This window comes from Vipera ursinii, assembly GCF_947247035.1.
Source record: "Vipera ursinii genome assembly, chromosome: 1".
NCBI lineage: Eukaryota > Metazoa > Chordata > Lepidosauria > Squamata > Viperidae > Vipera > Vipera ursinii.
The window spans coordinates 98,949,820-98,972,378 of record NC_139512.1 but is presented as its reverse complement, the minus strand read 5'-3'; the positions used below and the strand labels follow the sequence as shown (position 1 = coordinate 98,972,378).

Sequence of the window (22,559 nt, the reverse complement as noted above, 5' to 3'; positions counted from 1 at the left end):
TCCTGTTGTAAATTAACCTATCCATTCTGCAGTCTTTGTTGCCAATTTAGCAGAGTCTAAATTATTTTTAAGGGACACGGTGGCTCAGTGGGTTAGGACGCTGAGCTTGTTGACCAGAAGGTCAGCAGTTTGGCGGGTCGAATCCCGAGTGCCGCGTAACAGAGTGAGCGCCTGATACTCGTCCCAGCTTCTGCCAACCTAGCAGTTCAAAAGCACGTAAAAATGCAAGTAGAAAAATAGGTACCACTACGGTGGGAAGGTAACAGCGTTCCGTGCACCTTTGGCATCTAGTCATGCCGGCCACATGACCACGGAGACGTCCTCGGACAAACGCTGGCTCTTCGGCTTTGAAACGGAGATGAGCACCGGCCCCTAGAGTCAGAAACGACTAGCACATATGTGCGGGGGAACCTTTACCTTTTAAAATTATTGTTGTTTGAGAGATGGATGCTTCAAAAGTCTGTCTTCTTTCTCTTGCACTAGAGTAGAGGTCCCCAACCTTTTGGGTACCAGGGACTGGTTCCGTGGGTACCACGGACTGGAGGATGCATGATTTTGTGTGCTGCCTGCATCCTGCAGTTGGGGCTTTGCTTGTATGTGCGACCCGGTTGCTGGCATGCTGCGGCCTGGTACTGGTCCATGGACTGGGGGTTGGGGACTCCTGAACTAGAGCATCCTGCCAAATTAATACTACACAGAACTAGTCTATAACCAGAGATATTTTAACACTGCAAAAAAGGCTGCAAGGTAGGCAACCACAATAGTTTTAGGGCAGTTCTTAAGGTTAACATTTCTATTTTATTCAAAGAGGAAATGGTGTAAGTATTATAGCCAGTGAAGCAAGAAGGCATTCTAGCATAGAGGAGGAAGTGCTACAATGAAAAAGTAGTGGAAATTTAACAATGTTTGGAACAGAGCTGTATTCATCTCTGTTAAAATAATATTGTGCAGGATATTCTTAATTACTTGGAATGAATGATACACCTTATAAATCATAAATTGCAAAACATTTTTTTTACTAAAAACTGAATTTCCCCAAGGAGAATAGCTCTAAGTAAAATCTGCTTAGAAAAATATTTCCACGTATTAGAACCATGTTTTTTTAATTAATTAACTTTTGCAAAGTTAATTATGTAGAAGTCTGAACTCTGTGAGAGTGCTTTGTTTGGTGAGAAGAACTCAGGTGTGATGGCAATAATGCTGGCAGTTCAAGGAGGCCGTATCTGTAATTTTCTATATTGGGAAAGGTACTTCGTGAGTCCTTCAGATTATTTAATGGAATTTTTATCTGGCTACTCTAACAGATACACTCCTTCAACATTTGGGAGCATGTGGGGGTAGGGAAGATGCTTTGTTTTATTTGATAATTCACTGCAGTGTCCTTTATAACTTCTCCTTTTAAAAATAGTCTACAGTTTGCAGCCAACAACATCTTGGCTCCAAGTATTAACTTATAAATCATGTAGATTGAATGCTAGTTCTGACATGAAGGTGGATTGTGAAATCTGCCTTTTTCTACTAAAACAAAGGATCCCCCCCTTAATAACAATGTGAAAAAGGATGGTTACTATAGAAAATCTTCTAGTTTGAGAGAGGTTGAAGCTTTCTATAATCCCATTAAGTTGCTTTTTAATATTATATTTTGCTGATCAATGCCGATACATTAAATGCAAATCTACAGAGATAGAATATCTTTGCTCCAGTCATCAGTAATAGAGGATATTTAGACCAGGGGTCCCCAACCCCTGGGGCCTGTGGCCTCTTTGGAACCGGACCATGGAAGCAGCAGGCAAGCATGCATGCAGCTCTACTTCTGTGTGCAGCGAGCAAGTGGGGGGCACATACTCAGCACAATTGGTGTGAATGGCAGGCGTTTGTACTCGCCGTTTACACAAACGAAGCTGCATATGTGCTCGTCCAGAACCATTCCTCTCTCTACCATCTGCCAGTCCGCAAAGCTGGAAAGGTTGGGCTTTAGACAGGACATCAGAATTATCGTCCTGTATATGTTTTTAATTTACAAGTTTTTCTTTCTTTTAATAGTACCTTACTGCATCTTACACGAATAATTAAAGGGATGATTAACAAAATAACAGAATCAGAAGGGACCATGCAGATCTTCTAGTCTAACCTCCTGCTCAAGCAGGAAACCCTGTACCATTTCAGACAAATGTTTGTCCAATCTCTTTTTAACAACTTCCAGTGTTGGAGCACCCATTACTTCTAACTATTTTCCTTTACCCTGTTCCTTTGTAATATTATTTTTGGTTTCTGTTGCTTGCATTCCCAGGATGTTTTGCAGTCAGTCTGGTCACCTGCTCTTGAGTAATTTTTACGATTACCTGTAAAAGCTCAATCTGTAAAATAAAATTGTGTATTGATTCATGATAATCATCCATCTCTTTAAAGCAGGCATGTCCAATCCATGGCCTGTGGGCCACATGCAGCCCAGACAGCTAGTAATGTGGCCCCACAATATTGTAAACTTTTAACAGAAAGTTTGTTATTTATATTCACTAACTGTATTACATATTTTATATGGCAGCCCAAGACAATTCCTATTCACTCAGTATGGCCCAAGCAAATCAAAAGGTTGGACATCCATGATTTAAAGCCATCCTATCCTTCTTCTTCAAAGCCCACCTTTCCTTTCCTTAAGACTGTCATAAAAATATCTTGGGTTTCATGATTCTTATCTTGGAACAGGTAAGCCTTCATGACAGAAAGGCTACCATTGAAATGCCATATCTCTTTTGCTAGCTGGTGTTATAATTTTACTCGATAGTAAGTTCTTAGGACCTAGGGTAGATTTATACTGGTGCAGGAAGTATTTCAAGTTATCTATTTTAAGCTGATAAGCACAGAATTAGCTAGGAATTTGTTACAGAAGCAACGTTATATGCTTTGATAATAACCAGATTGGACCATCTTCAAAGGCATTCTTCATGACTTTTATTCTTGTTTTGCCTCATAAAAGGTACTATCCATAGAATTGGACGAGCATATAGAATACCAGCCTTCTGCATTATTGACATTGTTCTATCAAATTATAAACATAGAACATTCATGAATAATATTGTAAGAACTTAAAGGTAGCAAACATAGAAGGGAATCAGTTCAGTTTATCAGGGTTGGGTGAGCATTAGAATATTTGTAGGTTCTGAGGGTTTCTAACAGAGGAAAATGTAGCATTATTGGTTTGTGGTTTGATGTCATGCCAAGGTTATTGTAAAAGTTGCCTGGTCGATGTCTCCAGTTCCTTCCTTTGTCCTTTGAACTTGGTCCAAAACATTGTTTGGGCTGCTCTGGACCTACCACATTATTCTTATGTCTCAGTAAAGCACAGGATTCTTCAGGAGGTCATTATTCAAACCATTTTTTAACTACTGGTGGTTGTGTTTAGGATCATCAATAATGAATACCATGGTACAGGTAATCCCCAGGTTAAAAACCATCCAACTTACAGACAGCTCATAGTTATGAGCAGGCTGCTGGCTCAAAATGGCAGATGGTACTCCCACTCCTGAGCTGATGATTCGCCAAAGTTGCACAGTGCCTCCATGAGTGTCACAAAGTAGTGTGTGCATTTTTAATATATACTGTACAGCCTGTTTTCAGTTTTTAATGAAAGCACTGAGCAGCTGCAGCGGTTTGTTGACGATTTTACCTCACGAATACTCCCGTTATGTAAATCATATCCCTTCTGATATGCAAGAAGGAACATGAATGCTCCTCCTGATATGCAAAACACACCCCTTCCTGTATGCAAAACAAGATAGAATGAGAGTACTGTGATTTTTTTTTCTTTTTTTCCTATCTAAATTGTGTATAGGACTACACACATACGCACACAGATTTTCTTTCCCTTTGTCTTCAGAGTATCTGATGATTCTGGTTTACATACACATTTGAGCTAAAGACAGACTTAGGAACAGAACTAAATGAGGACTATTTGTGTGTATATTGCTTTATATACTGAATGTACATCTGTGCTTTATACACAAAAACAGTAAATATAAAGCTTTTCATTCAATGAAGGGCTAAGAATGCCTAAATAAAATACTCATGTTAAAAGTTAATTTAAATATTAAAAAACTATTATTTAACTTAATTTTATAACTGTATTTGTTGAGTAACTTTTAATGTAATTTTTACAGAAATTGTATCAAATTACATATGAAAACTGGCTTTTAAATATATAATAGTGTCAATTTTTTGAAAAATCAGTCAAATTTTTTCTCTCCAATAAACGTAAAATAATTGTAAAAATGAAATTCTTAAAAAATTACGTTTATTGAGGTTCATTTTTAACTTTTGCTTGATATGAGAAAATAGCTTTTAATTTCACTATTTTACAAAAGAAAGTAATGTACCAAGAACAATTTAACGGAATCTCTGAATCTAATACTTTTTAACTAAAAGTTCAATGTTTGGTATAATATTTATTTCTAATGTCTCCCTTTGAATATAATATAGATCAATTGTTTCTTTTTTTCTTAACATATTATTTACTGAACTAAAACTATGTTCATCCATATAAGATTTGGAAGACAAGTCAGTTTGCCATTTAGATCACAATAAACAATATTTTCAAGGATACCAATGGTTGCTATGCTATGATTTTGAGGTTTATTAATCGATTGATAAAAAGTCCTCCAATCATAGTTATTTACTTGCCATATATTTTTGGAGCTGATCTTCCATACATTTAGCATATTTTCCATGAACTCCGTATCAGTGATTCTTGTGTGATACCCAAGAAAACCCAATGAGAGAAATGTGTAGTGAATAATAAGATTTCATGGAGTCCTTGATGCTTTCTGAACTTGGTTGTTTGCTTGCAGATGTCTCATTACTTAGCTAGATAACATTTATCAGTGTGATGTTGCCTAGTCAGGTAACAAAATGTCTGCACACAAACAACAAGCTGTGAGAGCATTAGGTTTCTACAGTTCAAACCTGAGCTACATATTTTCTCTTCTGTTGGAATAAGAATCTCAAGAATAATCCTAATGAATAAGTGACAAAACAGAATCTCAAGATTTTGTTTGTTGCTTATCATTCATTAGGATTATTCTACAAACCTCTAATTAAATAGAACCAAATTTGATTATGGGGACAGAAGCCTTCAAAAGAATATTAATTCAGCAGCATTAGTTGAAATCTTTGATAATTGCAAAATGACAGGTGGTCAATGACATTAATCTTACTAATAATATGTACTACCAATGATGCAAGAATGTAAGTCATGGCATTTGGTGATTACATCGTTATGCAAATGCTATTATTTGCTCCTCTCCCAGTTGTCCCTCTCCTAGTTGATGGACATGGATTGAATTTGAAAATGGGCCAGAAAAAATATGCCTGCATATTCTTTCTGTGAATCATATGAGAGCAACATGCAGATGTTTAGACTCCTGCTGTATGCTCCATTCCAAGACTCTTTCTTCTTCTCCTCCTCCTTCTGGTCCTGTAACCTACACTGGAGATTATGCAGCCTCCTCTGTGATTCCCAAGATACGCACAGGCATTCAACATGAGGGGGAAATGCATAAGTGGAGACCCTCCAAATATGTGAGCAATTTGGAAATAAACCTCTGTTTGGTTATCAATGACAGACACTCGCAGATACAGAATTTTTATTATACACATTAGAATACTATAGCATTGCATTACTTTTCAACATAATCACCATTCAAATTGAGGCACTTGTCATAACGTCTTACAAGGTTTGTAAGTAGTAGTAGTTGCTCAGTGCCAAATCTGGGCTATGGGGGAAGGGCAAGCATTATCGTGAACCAACACCACACTGGAAGTGGTGCCATAGAAAATCCTGCCAAATGGAAGATGCCAAAGGAGTACTGCAAGTGAAGTTCATGGAGTGTGGTTCAACCATAAATTCAGAAACTACTGTGAAACATTATGAAAACTCGGATAAGCCATCCATAACAAGCGTTGGGGCATGCTGACTTCCGGTGTGCTGTTGGTTCATGATAATGCTCACCCGCATGCCGCTAGATGCATCCAAGAACTTTTGAAGCAGTTCCATTGGGATGTTTTTGATCACCTGCCCCCCCATAGCCCAGATTTGGTGCCGAGCCACTACTAATAAGGAATTTTAAACCTTGTAAGACGTTATGACAAGTGACTCAATTTGAATGGCGATTATGTCAAAAAGTAATGTAATGTTGCAGTTTTCTAATGTGTATAATAAAACCTCTGTATCTGTAAGTGTCTGTCATTGATAACCAAACAGAGGTTTATTTCCGAATTGCCCTCGTAGTTTATATAAAGTACATAATTATATATACACATACAGAAATAACATGTTTTGTTACACAAAAGAAAATACAGATGGATGCTGCAGATAAAAGAGTTTAGAAAAATTTAGAAGTCATGCTTTCCTTACTTTTGGTTCTATAAATTTAAAAATAATCAACTGTGGGAATGATGATCTGGAACGGTTTCCAGGCTTTCAGTATTAAAAGTACCCCTCCTATTCTTGGTTCTTTTTAATACATTTGCTGAATATGTGGGCTGTAAATATGCAAATCACTGGCTTCTAAAAGAACTGTCATCTATAAATTTCTTCCTTCATTGACAAAGAGATTAGGTACTTTTGTGTGTGTTAAGCATTGGCAAGGAAAAAAAAGTGAGCATCAGTTGCCAATTCTGGAATAAATGGAAGAAAGATTATGACCATCCACTTGTGGAACAGATTTTTCAAGCCTAGAATTGAAAAAGGTTTACATGCTCATTTTCAAGCCAGTATAATTTTTTGGTGTAGTAATTGTTCTGTATGAACTCCTAAGTTTTACAATGCAGGTATGGTCAAATGGTCTTCCCTTTTGTCATTCATATATCTCATTAATTCCAATAGAGTCTGTATTTTCTTAAAAGTAATATTGCAAGCGTTTCCCCTCCTTAGTATTTAATAGCATCAGGAATTATACAGCATCCCAGAAAAAAATAATAGCAAACTATATCTGTATTGTTGTCCAGAAATCTACATAAACAGGTATGGAAAATAACAATGAAATCATATTAATTGATATTTTTCCCCTCTATTTTTAGGTCCTTTCTCACAACCTCTGCACATTGTTGAATGTTCCTCATGATCCAGTGGCCTTAGAGGAGCATTTTAGGGATGATGATGAAGGACCTGTTTCTAATCAGGGATATATGCCTTATTTAAATAGATTCATCTTGGAAAAGGTATGTGTGTCTCTATTCCTAACAAGTGTGGTGAGTTTTCATTTAAGCTTTTGTTCTTTCCAACCCAACAAAATACTGGAAATAAGTAAAGGTCTTTGCCTTGGAATTCTGTTAGTAACCGCTCCAAAGAATGAACAGAACGGGGCAGGAATGGCAGGAGACACCAAAAAAAGAAAGACTAAATTTGGAAATGGGAAGGACCCAATCAGGAGCTGAAGAGAAAAAGTTCCTAATGAATAAAAAAAGAAAATCCCCCATTGATTCCCTACAGGGAAAGAAGTTGACTCAGAATTTATCAACTGTCTCCCTCTTCCCTCTAATTATTTGACTGAGAACAGGATCTTTGCAGTCTAAAGTGTTTCCTTCCTGAATATAGAGTATATTTTTACAGCAATACTTGCAGAGAGAATAAATGGCATTATAAGCCTAGATTTACTTCAAAGAGAAATAATTGCAGATGCCCTAATATGGAGGAAACTAAAAGTGTCTTAAGAATTACAATTGTAAAAAATGAACATTCTGCCAAGGCTTAACTTGCTGTTTCAATAATTATTAAAGATAGGATATTAATGAATAGAAGAGACGAATAACTACTTTTATATGGTTTGACAAAATTTAAGATCTTACAAGATTTTAAAAAAACTTCAAACTGTATTATCAAGCCAGCTATATCTAACTTAATCAGCAGACTAGCTGAGAGAGAGCAGGATTTCCAAATGGTTTATATAAACACTTTTAGCTTGATACAGTGTATAACAGTCAATAACAATTCAATAAGCAGTAAATAAAAAATGTGGAATAGACATAGAAGAGGAATTAGCTATGATTTAGCACCTGTTGCTTTGTTATTACTCATGTATTTTCATGAAGATGAAAATGGAAAGAGAAAGGCGAAGGAAATTTGTAAAAATTGCAAGAATTGTCAATAAGACAAAGTTCTATGAGTTTCTCTGTCTGAAAATTATCAGAATTATCTAACCTCAAAGAAGTAGTATTGTTCTAAAGGAATTACAGAAACAAAGCAGTATATTTAAAGATTTCATTGAACTGAAAAATTGTATAACACAAAACATGGAGCACATGCTGGGCTTTTATTATAGGTATATATAACTCAGAAACATAAGATACAGATCAAAATAGGTACATATCAAAAAGCTCCATTGTATAGATAGTATAAAATAACCTTTATTGTCACTTTTTCTGTGTACACACTGGCACACGTTAAAAATGGAAATCTGATGCCCGCTCTCAAAAGAATTATATCTATATATATGAAAGTGTCCTTCCAAGTGACTTGAGAAATGGAATTGGGTCTAGTTGTCTTCTCTCTGTATTGATTTGAAGGCTTTCTAACTTATATAATAATCTAAATGAAACTTATACATTATTCTTTTCTAACAAAGCTAAATAACAGATTTAAGAGAACCATATTTATGTTGATAAGTCATTGGATAGTTTTTAGTGATTATACTGTCTAGATGAATTGGTTTTAGTAAACATAAATACTTGTATGAAGTTAGGTCATTAGGCAGACTATGCATGTCATAGAATGTCAGACTCTACTTATTTTGAAACAATTTAGAGTGTTGATGAGACAAATTATTTCTTGAACCCAAGCAAGAATACCTTAACATTTTTTGGTCTAGACTCTAGACCAATAAAACATAGTCTTAGCTGACTGCATGGAAAGCATGGTTTTCTGATGCTGTCATACTATGCTTGGTTGATTTTTTTTGTTTGGGTCTTTGCAAAATTTATACAGATAGTACTCAACCTACGGCTGTATTGGAGCCTGTCCATTACAGTTGTAAGTCATGACTATTGTAAAGTGGGTCACTCACATGACTGATCTGATTTTACCTTTTTTGTGGTGGTTGTTAAGCAAACCAGTTGTTTGCTATGGTCTAGTTTTGCCAAAAACTGGAAGTAAATGTTGCGTTTTCAGCAAAAAAGTTGTAAAACATGGTAATGTGTTTTCAGCATGCTGCAAATGGCTGTAAATGTGGTCTAATTGCTGAGCACCCAAAATGCAGTAATGGGACAGGGAGAGAGGGGTGGTCATCAGAACTTTGGTACTAGGTTATAAGTTTTCCTGGGGAGGACTGTTGTTACTTCAAACAGCCGCTAAGTGACTGGTCTAAGTCAAGAAATACCTCTGTGCTACTTCAGTCATATATTTAAAGCAACATTTGGGCACATACTTATTCTGTCATATGTAAAGCAACAAAATTGAGTGCAATCACTTAATTTGGTGACAACAGTGGTGCAAATGTTAGAACCATCTTGACTGCTATGGTATTACAGTTTGCCATCATTATTAAGATACTTTTTAAAAATTAGAGCAGGGGTCTCCAACCTCTGGTCCATGGACTGGCACCGGGCTGTGGCATGCCTGAAACTGGGCCGCACAAACAAGCAAAGCCCCATCTGCAGGATGCAGGCAGTACATGAAACCACGCCCCCTCCAGTCTGCGGAAAACCTCTTTCCACGGAAGTGGTCCCTGGTGCCCAAAAGGCTGGGGACCTCTGAATTAGAGGATATAATAACACTTTGAAAAACCTGTTTCTGCTCTTTTAAAAATGTGAGTACCAAAATCTGGAAATAGAGTAAGATGTAAATATTTTAAACCATTTAGATTTAATTAAGCTAAACATTTTTTCTGAGTGAAGGCAACGTGTTTAAAATGTGGAAAGTTCAAAAGGTGAACTTCCTTGTTCTGTACTTGTAATTACAAATAAAATCCCCAGAGCTTTATTTTTTTTCAATGTTATTTCATCATTTTACTGAAACTCAGTGATAGGTGAATACACCTGACTTGGAAGCCGGTAATAAATACCTCAGAAATCTGATTTCAGGTATGAGGAAGCTGTAGTATCATTTTACACTCCTCTGAATATCTGATTGTGCAAAATGAGTGGATTTTCTCCTATGCACAAAACTGGATGATTTTAAGAATCTGCCTTCATATTAAGTATGAACCAGTTGCCAAGCGTCTGAATTTTGACCACATGACCCTGGGGATGCTACAAAAGCCATAACTGTGAAAAATGGTCACAAGTTGCTTTTTTCAGTGCCGTTGTAACTTTGGTCACTAAATGAACTGTTATAAGTCAAGGACTACCTGTATATGACTGATTTCTCCTTTAAAGCTACATTGGAAATGTAGTTTCTGGAGAGGAATTATCTTAGCACTTGGTAGCACTTTAAAGAAGGGTTCCTGAATAGACAGCTCTATCTATCTGCTTCTTTGACATTGGAGGAGGTGAGAAATATGCTAAGTCCTAAAAAATGGTTGCTTCTCAAAACTGTGAAAGCTTTAAATTAATGATTTCTGGGGAGCCAGTTGAGAAGCAGTTTGGTGTAGTGGTATAAATCAGCCGCCCCCAAGGCTAGACATGGTGGGGGGGGGATTGTTGAGTTCTAGCCCCGCCTTAAGTCAAAGCCAGCTGGATGGTTTAGTCACTTTTTCTCAGCCGTAGGAAAAGCAGTGCCAAAAATTGCATGGACCTGTCCAAGTAGTTGCTAGGAATCATCAATGTCTTGAAGGCACAGACACACACAATGCGAACAAGTAAGATTTTCGGTGTGTAATTATTACAGCCCTTCTACAGGATTCTTTCTTTCCTAAACACAGGCTATTTTCCCTAGGAGAAGATAATTTGCAGAGATTCAAAGAAGCAATTTTGAATTACCAACATGATAGGCATATGTGTTCTGCACACACTTGTAAACAACACACCATCTTTAGCTGCAATATGCAAATGTGCCAGTTCCTGTTTCTTAAGCAAAGATAGTGGTAGATTAATTTAGATTGGAAATTTAGCCTAGAACAGAAATTAATTTGGTCTCAAACAAGACTAGCTTCCCTGCAGTTTGCATAAGGAAAAAGGTTTTAGTTGGTTTCAGGGTAAGCTTGTTTTCATTGCAAACTCCATACCTGGTGTTCTGTGCCAGGTTGGGAACACAAGGGAGGATTTCCTGCCATATCAATGTCTTTATATTAATGAGATGAAGTAGAATAAGATTGGCCTTTTACCATGCTCTTTAATGTGTACTATATAGCTTCTTATTGTATATGGATCAACCTGGGTGTATTGATTACTGATTGAAAAACCTTTTTGGTTAAAGTGACACAGCAGTGTTTTAAGAATGCAGAGTTTTCTGGGCCTACAAACCAAGTATCACTATATTGTGTTAATTTAAATACAGTTTCTTAGGCAATGAGGTTTTATGGAAAGAATTTATTTTACCAATTATCATATACATTTTCCTTACTGCTTGCTTGGACCGAAATCTAGAATGTTTATTTAGCTGTATTAAGAGCACTGGCTCTGTGCTATCTATACACAGATTATTCAAGATAATTTTCCTGTGATAATCTTTACAACAAAAAGAATAAACTCTTGGTTAACATGACATTTGTTTTCCTGTTTCACATTTCTCCTGCAAAACACCTTAACCATACCAATTAGATTCACTAAATACTTCCTCTTATGCTCTGGATGGCAAATGAATTAATTATCTAGCTCAGTGGGCAAGTTTCAGCCTTCAACAAAATGTGTACTGTTGAACTTGAGAGTGAAGTGGAAAAATGCCCAGGCTGGCAGTTTAGCATAAAGCAAAGAATAGTACAGTTCTTTTTTTATTATTATTACAGTCTAGATTTTGAATATGAAACTTCTAATTAAGAGTAAGTTATGTTATATCAGCAAGTATGGTTTTTAAATAATTAATGCTTAAATAACATTTATATTTGAGTATAATGTGGCCTAGAGGGCAAAAAAGGAAGCAAAATCAGTGATTGTTATAAGAATGAGTAGCATGTATAGACTGAACAAAGCATTATTTTGCTGGTATTTTCAGTGTAATCAAGAGAGGCATGGGGCCTAGTGTTGAAGATGCTTGCCTTCCACTCGGAAGGTTGAGAGTTCAGTCCTTAGGTAGCGGCAAGTGTTTCTCTTTCAGGGCGCAAAGAAAAAAATATCTGCTGCAAACTCCACGTAGGTGTCAGGAAGGGTATCCATCCAGGTAAATGCTCAGTTCCATTCAGTCACTCCAGCTCTACCCCAATTAGGATATTAAAAGGTAAAGGTTCCCCCGCACATGTGTGCTAGTCATTTATATATTTTTTTGCAGTGTAATCAAGGGAAGCAGATGAAGTACAATATTTAATAGCTGGAGAGGGTTTTTGTGTTTAGCTCCAGATGTCTGAGAAAATGCTCCTTTGCTGTTGGCTTAGGAGTGGAATTCCAACATCTTCCCACTGTTGCTATTGCCATCTTGTGAGGAATAATAATTCAACGCCAAGGATGTTGGAAAACAAAACATGTTTTATTAAAGCTTTTGCAAAAGCGGTGGAACTCTTGGTAATGGCAAATCCCAGAGTCCACACTTGAATCAATTTTTGCATAGGTTTTTATACCCTGTCCCGTACATCACGCCACAGCCTTCCAAAGTGACCCCAGTTGATAGGCCCACCCGGTCACATGGTTTCCCACCGCCTAGCAACCATTACAGTTACCAGACCCTCCAATTATTAGATCAGATGCCCTTTTGTTCCTATCTTATCTTCACTCCCTTTTCTGTGACATGATTTGTAACATCTTGCTAACTCGGGGGTATAGCCTTATCTACAAGGTGAACTGTTACCCAAGCTGGATAATTGCAATTATAAAAGATTTATGTCTTCCCTTGTTTTTCTGTAAGAATGCCTGCTTTGCATCTAGAAGCTATGTGTGTAACAGAGTTCATGCTTTGGTTAAACATGGCTGCACTTTGGTTCTTACTGTATTTTCCGGCGTATAAGACGACTGGGCGTATAAGACGACCCCCCAACTTTTGAGATGATTTTCAAGATTTTTCGTCTTATACGCTGGAAAATCAGCGAGCCCGGGAAGGCACGCCCTCCCCTCTCACTGTGGAGGAAGCAGGGCAGGCTGACGTCTGGCGGGAGCCCGCAGGGCAGTCCTGCTCACGCGCGCACTCCCCGGCTGCTCCTTAGCAGCTGGGGAGTGTGTGCGTGTGCAGGACTGCCCTGCCGGCTCCCGCCTGACGCTCTTCCCTCTTGAGGCAGCATCGCTCCCCGGCTCCTAAGGAGTCCTCGGGGATGCTGCCTCAAGAGGGAAGAGCCGGCTCCCGTCCGACGCTCTTCCCTCTTGAGGCAGCTGCTGCCTCAAGAGGGAAGAGCGTCGGGCGGGAGCCGGCAGGGCAGTCCTGCGTACGCGCGCACTCCCCAGCTGCTAAGAAGCAGCCGGGGAGTGCGTGCGTGCGCAGGACTGCCCTGCCGGCTCCCGCCAGACGCCAGACGCTGATTTTCTGGCGTATAAGACGACTGGGCGTATAAGACGACCCCCCAACTTTTGAGGTGATTTTCATGGGTTAAAAAGTCATCTTATACGCCGGGAAATATGGTAGTTATACTTTAAAATACTAACCCTAAGCAGTTTTTATAAAGAATAAGCCTTATATAAAATGAATTCATAAACTATATGTTATTCTACAATAGTGTGCACGATTCTAAAAGTATCCTTTAAGTCAGTATATATATATATTTCCTCTCTATTCCTTCATCTTATTATATCTCCTTTCCTAAATGTATCTTAGGTAAGTGCCTCTATATGCCTATTCCTTTGACAGAAATGGAACATTACAACATGTACATTTCTTGTGTACCTCACAATCCTGAATGTATTGTATCTTGTACCATATTTTTTATTTTTATTTAGGTTCAAGACAACTTTGACAAAGTTGAATTCTATAAAATGTGTTGGACTCTATGTGCCAAAAAAAACCTCAATAAAACCCCCTTACTCTTTACTGATGATGATGCTTTTAAAGTGTGGGTCATCTTCAATTTTCTATCTGAAGACAAATATCCATTAATCATTGTGCCAGAAGAGGTATGAGTTATTTCCAGTATCTTAATTTTTTTTCTTTGAGCTAAGTAGAACTGATGACTTTTTACAGTATTTTTTACATATAGGAATAATTTCTCTCCACTGGTTTTTAACAGAAAAAAATAATCCATCAATTTTGTTTATGTTGGTCTTTGCAACTATACATATCACCGAAACAGGGCTATTTTTCTCTTAAAAACTAGGCTGATGACAGCAGTATCTCAGATGAGTTTAAAGGAGAACAAAGAATCAGTGGCTACAAATCATGATGGTATTATTTCCATATTATTTCCAAGTCCAGAGACCTTTCACATCCCACTAATGGGCTTCTTATAAGCACTGGATGGATGGCCATTGGGGAAATATAACTGAAGACAGGTAGACTTACTTTCTGAACACACTGATCTGTTCAGGAATGCAATAATTTATTAGCTTGAAAACTGCCTTAAAAACAGATTTTTTTAAATGTACTGGTAACTTCCAAAGTTAGTTCAACATATGTTTTGTCATGTACTTTTCACTTTTTTCTTATTCTGGCCAATATTTTGGTCATATGAGTGGTACAAGAGAGACAATTTCATTTAGTGTTTAAGGCACTAGACTGGAAACTAGGAGACTTTGAGTTCTAGTCCTGAGACATGAAGCCAGATGGGTGACTTTGGGAGAGTTAGTCTCTCTCAGCCTTAGGAAGGAGACAGTGGCAAACCATTTTCAAAAACATTGCCAAGAAATATGCAGGGGCATGTTCAGGCAGTTGCCAGGAATCAACACTTATTTGAAGGAAGACACACAAAAAAGTGCAGTTGTGCAGTGTGAGAGATTTTAGAGCAATAGTTAAGTTTTCCTACGCATATGTGTTACATTCATTTAGCTGTTGTGTATCTTTTTCTGTACAGATTGAATATTTGCTTAAGAAGCTGACAGAAGCAATGGGATTAGGTTGGCATCAAGAACTGTTTGAACGTTACAAGATCAGTTTAGATGCTAATTGGGAAGGTCTTTCTGCTTGGGAATTGATTGAACTCATTGGAAATGGTCGGTTTAGCAAAGGGTTGGATGGACCAACAGTATCAATGGGCATTAATGAAGTCTTCAGTGAACTTATACTGGATGTATTAAAACAGGTAAGCTCAGTATACACACAGATGAACTTGAATGAATTATGCAGCATTATTTGTGCCTCATAAAAATGCATGGGAACAAGCTCATTTTTCATTTAGAAAAGCTGTTTGGTGAGTAAGGTTTATATGAAAGAAAGTTAAAATTCTCAGTATAAAAATCACTGAAATTCATGTAATCTGAATATATTTTCTTGTGTCAAAAGAAGTGTGCCTTTGCTAGATGGGCAGCTATATAAGTTAGATGATTAAATAAATTTTGTTATTTTAACCAGCTTCTGCAATTCATAATAAGTTAAGAACTCTGAACTGAAAAACTTTTGCTGTGTTCTCTATGAAATTTAAAGTCTTCATCCCTATCAGACAGATATTCACTGCATCATAGAACTTCTATAACAGTAATTCCATGGCACTATTTCTGACGAAAACATTAACAGTTTAACATGGGATTTTTGGCCCACTACCAAATATGTGTCATGAGAGGTAATGTGCCATGTGAATTTTTTAACCCAGATTATAATTTTCTATAATGGTAAAAATTATAATTGATTATATTAGATATTACCAATAAAAAATAGGTTTGACCTCCAAGTATCCCTAGACTTGTTTAGGGCTAAGCTAATTTACCCCAGACAACTTCAAGTCCTCTAGTGTCATGTAAACCACTTGCTGAGGATTTGATGAGCTTTACACCCAAGACTGAAAAGATATCCTAGATCAGATCTGGGCATTTTATGGCACTTGGGCCACATTTGGCCCTTTGGTTGTCCCTGCCAGCCCATGTGAGGTCAGTTGGAAATTAGAAATCAAATCTAAATAAGTGCACTGCAGGGGACAGAGAGCTCCTTCAGTCAGCTAATTGCTACAGGAGGGCAAGGAAACAAAGCTTTTTCCTCCACCTGTGCATCGCTTGCTCGCCTGAAGCAGCCTGAGGCGGTAGTGGTCATCATGTGAGGGAATCCGGGCTTGCCCATCCACCATTGTCTCAGTAAAAGCGTGGCCTTGTGGGAAAATGGGTGGAGCACAGCAAGGAACTATTGGTTTGACCCTCCACAACAGTCCCAGGTCCTTGTGTGACCCCTTGAGAAAATTTATTGTCCATCCCTGTCCCTAGATCGGCCATATGACAAAGGAGCCTCTCTAAGAACTGTCATTATCTGTTTCCTTGCTACTTTTCTCACATGAGGTAGGCCTGAAGAAAAGAAAAGAAGGGAGGATTTGGGAGGCACCCAAAATTTCTTACTGGTTTTTATTAGAGGTGTCAGCTCGGTTGCACCATAGATTTTTCTCCTGGCAGAAGGGACAATTTTTTTTTTTTAAAAAGGCAGGAAATCAGGAGAGAACTGGCAGCCGTACAGCCTCCTTAATGGCAGAAAAATGACATTTACTTTATGTTATATTTTGCTGGCACATGAAAATGACTGTTCTTGGCAGAGTGAATAGCAATAGCACTTAGACTTACATACCGCTTCATAGTGCTCTATAGCCCTCTATAAGCGGTTTTACAGAGTCAGGATATTGCCTCCAACAATCTGGGTCCTCATTTTACCGACCTCGGAAGGCTGGAAGGCTGAGTCAACCTTGAGCCAGTCAGAATTGAACTGCTGAATTGCTGGCAGTTGGAAGTCAGCAGAATTGGCCTGTAATATTGCAGTCTAACCACTGTACTACCACGGCTTTTATGGTGGTATCATACATGTTTGAGATACATTGATATATTATATTATATTATTATATTTATTATATTTATTATATTATATTATTATATTATATTATATTATATTATATTATATTATATTATATTATATTATATTATATTATATTATATTATATTATATTATATTATATTATATTATTATATTATATTATATTATTATATTATATTATATTATATTATATTATATTTATTATATTATATTATATTATATTATATTATATTATATTATATTATATTATATTATATTATATTATATTTATTATATTATATTATATTTATTATATTATATTATATTATATTATATTATAATATTATAATCTTTTATTTATGTAAGAAAATTTAAGAAGGCTTTTCTTTAAAGCAGGAATCTCAAACTTGCCGCATCACGTGATGTATCGTGACATATCGCAACTTTTTTCTCCTTGCTGAAGCTGGGTTGGGCGCGTCTTCTGGGTGACGCATCCAGTCTGCGGGCCAGCAGTTTGACACCCCTGCTTTAAAGGAAAGTCTAGCAGTGTTGTAAATAAATAGATGCAGAATTCTGACATACTAAGAGATTTCCACAGGTTGTAAATAAATGAGAAAAAGAAAAGATAGACTAATAATTTTATTTATATTGTTACAATGCTGTGATGATATAATTCATTTATTATCCAATATCTAAGTTATCGATATGCTGTTACCCACAGCCTAAGTAGTAATGTGGTGAACAGCATCTTAAATGCAAAGAGAACATAGGTTTTACAGAACTTAAATTCTATAAAAATGTATAAACTTGTTTTGCACTTGTCTGTGGTGTCTCATATTTGAATATGACATGAAACATGGAGCATATGAGGGCATAAAGAGGAAGCGTAAATCTCAGAAACCCAGGTGCATGGCTAGGAAGGGGGAAGAGTGGGAAAGGTTTGCTGAAATCACATGTCAATTGTGGTTTAGTTTTAATGCAACAAAGGCCCCTAAAAATTGCTTGCACATCTGACTCAGTTCTGTCAGGTGATTTACAAATATTTCCCTATGTATAATTTCCTTTGTAAAGCATTGTGATTAAGTGTCCTTTGAGCACAGCACAAGATAGATCACAACACTGCATGCAACCAAATTACATTGTTGCCTGAAGCTCTGATATTTTATTGTAAAGCATTTTTTTTAATTTGCCTTTTTATTTGCCTATTTTATTTTCATTTGCCTTTCAAGAAAGTGTTTGCAATTGATCTAAGACATTTAGCTTAAATCTAGTTTTCTTTAAATTTAACTCACTGCTTTACAGGGAGGGATTCAGTAGCATTCTGCTTTGTGCTTTATTTTAAGGATATCTCTCTTACAGTAAAGCATTGGGTTTACTGTAGGGTTTTATATTTAAAAATATGAAATTGTGTGTTTGTTGTGTTTCGGTTGGTGAATTGGCACCACAATTCTGATTTCTAAAAACAAGTAAAAGTGAAAGGGACAATAATTAGTGAGGAAACTGATTTAGTTAAGGTTCATAAATGTTTAACAGACTGGTGGATTGCCCAAAATGAATAACTTTCTGAAAGGCAAATAGAATAGAATATCTGGCTGACTGCGATGAACCATAATAATGAAAAGGCATACCCCAAGGGTAGGCAACCTTGGCTCTTTTATGACTCGTGGACATGGCTGGCTCAGGAATTCTGGGAGTCGAAGTCCACGAGTCATAAAAAAGCCAAGGTTGCTTACCCCTGGCATACCCTTTCAACTCCTGCTTTAGTTGTGTCGTCTTCAACAAAACTCTTTGTGATGTGTCAGGACATTGTGAAAATCAGAACTGAAGGAGCTTGAGACTGATAGAACAGTGGATGGTGATATTTATATGTTTGAAATGGATGTCAATATCCAGGACCAGATAAATGACATCCTAGAATATGAAAGGAATTAATCTAGCCAAGCTCTTATCCGGTATCATTGAGGCATCCTGAAAGATTTGTGAATTGCCAGGTGCTTGGAAGATAGTAAGCAGTGTTCCCATCTTCAGAAAGGGGAAAAAGGAAGAGTTAGCTGACTGTATGCTAGTCAGTGTAACATTGGTACCTGGGAGAGCCAGGTATCTGGTTTCCCACCCAGACATTAGGCCCCCACAGCATGTGAGCTTATTTAGTGTGGTGGTGGTTTGTTTGTTTGGTTTTGCTCTATGCATACAATGTACATTTATTTTCCTTTATATTTAACCAGTATTGTGCTTATTTTTATTACCGGTAATTAAAATGCAAAGCTCTATTAGGATACAAAAATTATATGCCTGCCTGTAGAATGTGAGATATCTGGCTTGGTAATAATACATGTGAAAAATAACTTGGGAGTATTACAGGTAATCCTCACTTACTGGCTGCCTTGTTTAATGACTGTTTGAAGTTACAGTGGTGTAAAAATAACAGCTTTGCCACCTGTCCTCACATTTATGACTGTCGCAGCATCCTGTGGTCAAGTGATTTTTGTGCTTCACAAATGAATTCTGATAAGCAGAGCAAATGGAGAATGAGAAAGTAAAATTTCAAGTTGCAATGTGATGTCTTGCTTAACAGCTGCAGTGACTCACATAACAAACACATGAGAAGAGACATTATAAGTCTGTTATGGTCATACGATTTTTCACTAAGTGACCACGGCGCTAAGCGATGGATTTGTTGGTTCCAATTGGGGTCGCTAAGCAAGGACTACCTATAATGGATTGCAAACTGAGTATGAACCAACAGTGTAAGGTGGCTGAAAACAACAAAATACAATTTCAGGCTGCATCAATAGAAGCATAATTTCAAAATTCAGGAAGTAATATTTACACCCTATTCTGTTTATACTGCATCTTGGGTATTGTATCCAGTACTGAGCACCACACATGAAAAAAACTGGCATCTATTTAGAGAAGTGCAATAAACTGTAACCTATAAATAGTGATTGAAAGTTCTGGTAATGTTTAGCTGTCTTTGGATATCTGAAAGAATGTCATATAGAACAGAGGTCCCCAACGTTTGGGCACCCAGAGACCGGTTCCGTGGAGAAAAGTTTTTCTGTGGACCAGAGAGTGCATCCTGCAGATGGGGCTTTGCATCCTGCCTGCATCCTGCAGATGGGGCTTTGCTTGTTTGTGTGGACTGGTTGCTGGCATGCTGTGGCCCGGTACCGGTCCATGGACCGGGGGTTGGAGACCCCCGATATAGAAAATATGTATTCCAGAATGTAGGACATGAAAAAATGAATTTAAATTACTGGAAGGCAGATTCTGCTTGAATGTTAGGAAAGGAAAAAGCCTCTTAAGAAGTGTTTGACAGTGGAACCGATTATCCAGGGAGATGGTGGGTCTCCCTTTTGCCGAATTGGTTCAAGTGGAGGCTGGATGGCCATTTTTCTGGGATGCTTGAATTTGGATTTCTTTATGATTAGGATTTTGGATTTGATGCTTAGGTAGCCATTTCCAAATTTGTGTTTCTAATATGAGTTCTCTTTCATATTGCACATTTTAAGAAAGAAAAATAACCTGGTGGGTATTTACAGCGCATTCAGAAAGTATTCAGACCCCCTTCACTTCTGTCAATTTTGTTATGTTGCAGCCTGATTCTACAATTGTTAAAATTCATTTTATTTCTCCTTAATCTACACTCAGTAGTACCCCATAATGACAAAGTGAAAACAGAATTTTAGAAAAAAATTCTAAAATTCTGTTTTCACTCTGTCATTATGGGGTACGGAGAGTAGATTAAGGGGAAAAAATGAATTTCAACAACTTGAATCAGGCTGCAGCTGAACAAAACTGACAAAAGTGAAAGGGGTCTGAATACTTTCTCAATGCACTGTATGTTAATAAAATTGGGAGACAGCAAAGATTCACGGGCTAATTCAGGATTTTCAGAGTCTTTAGTATCTAGTAAATTATTTCATTTTAAATAATAGGATGATCTATATTTAAATGTGAATTTCTCTCTCTGTCTCACAACATTTAAATAGCTTACAAAGTGGATGATTTCTAAGAGGTATGTGCTCTTATCTTTTAAAATGTACAACAGTCATTTGATACTGAATGATACATAATGAAGATAATTTGTGCTCTTCAAAGACCACAGTTTTGTTTACGTCATGTAATCACTTTAAATATATATTTTAGATATTAAATATTGTTTATATTTTAAGTAAACTTCCAGTAGAGAATGGAAAGATGCATATCTCTGTACTGGACTTGATCTTCTGTGTTTTTGAATCAGATGTGGACCAATTAAGGAATTGCTTAAGAAAAGTGATGGTTCACCATACAGGATTTTATATTCCACCCACATAGATAAAACATTCATGTTATGATTTTGCCTATGTTTGCCATCCTAGGGGTGGGGCATAAGGAGACAGATTTATGCAAAAGTGTTGTTTCCATAACATTTAGCGAGATTCTATGGTGATTCTGAATTGTTTGAAGTTGTAGCTGGGAGCCTTGTTATATGCTTCTTCCTCTGTGAATTTGCTGCCAGCCATTCTGATTTGAGACATGGTTATTCCCACTTTTTCAAAACATAAACATTGTACAGGTCTTGTACTAATGTTCCTACATTATATAGGGCTTGTTAATTTAATTTTTGCTACTTCATAGTTTTCAGATCAAAATTAATAATTATCTTCCTTATTTTCTAATCCGTAAGTAGAATTTGATGGAAGAATGAACTAATGAATCCTTTTCCATCTTCAACGTTTTGCTGTTTACCACTTTAGACTTGGGAACTGGGATGGTGTTTTCAATTGGACTGAAGTTGGGAGGCGGGGTTTAAAAGATATAATAGAAGGACCCAATCAACTGGTCAAAAGAGCTTTAGAGTCAGTGAATTCACACCTGGTCAGGTAACCAGAATAATGTATTGTAGAACCTATTGCTTTTCAGCTGCTAGCAGTAGAATTTTTAAGATAACAAATTTTTTCATAGGTAGAAATAGTGGCTGAGTGTCAGCTGCAGAGAGGACTTCCTGTCCATTCAATAACTATCAGGGCAGGTGTTGTTTTTTTGTCTAAGGATTTGCGTTTTTTTCTCACTGAAGATAAAAAGTTGAATTACTCTGATGGTTTTTCATAAACTGGTCTTGTTAAAAATTATGTTTAAATGCCTACAGTGATTGGATTAAAAAGCTTGATTAATATCTGTTGAAATAAATTGGCATTTATTAATTGTATCTGGATTTGGGATCAGAATTTAAACGTTCCAAGTTAAAACAATGTAATAAAGTAATTACTTCATTGTTTTTATAGGGTTATATGTGGAAGAAGGGTCACAAAAGGAAAAACTGGACAGAACGTTGGTTTGTTTTAAAACCAAATGTTATATCATACTACGTTAGTGAAGATTTAAAAGACAAACGAGGAGACATTGCACTGGATGGCAACTGTACTGTAGAGGTAAAAATAAAGAAATGATTGGAAAATAATACTTTTCTAGATGATGAATATGAAAATAATTTAACTTACAGATTTTTTTATTTACCCGCTAGATAAATTCTGGAATATTTATTTGGATGGAGAATACAATGGAGTGCTAACAATAGCACTCATGAAAAGAGGAAAGAAATCTTTATTTTTTGAAATGTTCCATTCAGGATTTTTTCTTAGTTTATGAAATACATATC

General features: G+C 36.8%; 1 protein-coding gene across 1 annotated transcript in view; it reads left to right on the top strand.

Moving 5' to 3' along the window:
- The window catches only part of SWAP70 (switching B cell complex subunit SWAP70), a 53,251-nt gene that overhangs the window by 16,609 nt on the left and 14,083 nt on the right, over positions 1-22,559 (top strand). The window contains exons 2-5 of the mRNA XM_083367634.1: positions 7,075-7,215; positions 13,942-14,115; positions 15,009-15,236; positions 22,186-22,332. Of these exons, the coding sequence (XP_083223760.1) occupies positions 7,075-7,215; positions 13,942-14,115; positions 15,009-15,236; positions 22,186-22,332 (690 nt within the window). The remainder of the gene's footprint in view (positions 1-7,074; positions 7,216-13,941; positions 14,116-15,008; positions 15,237-22,185; positions 22,333-22,559) is intronic.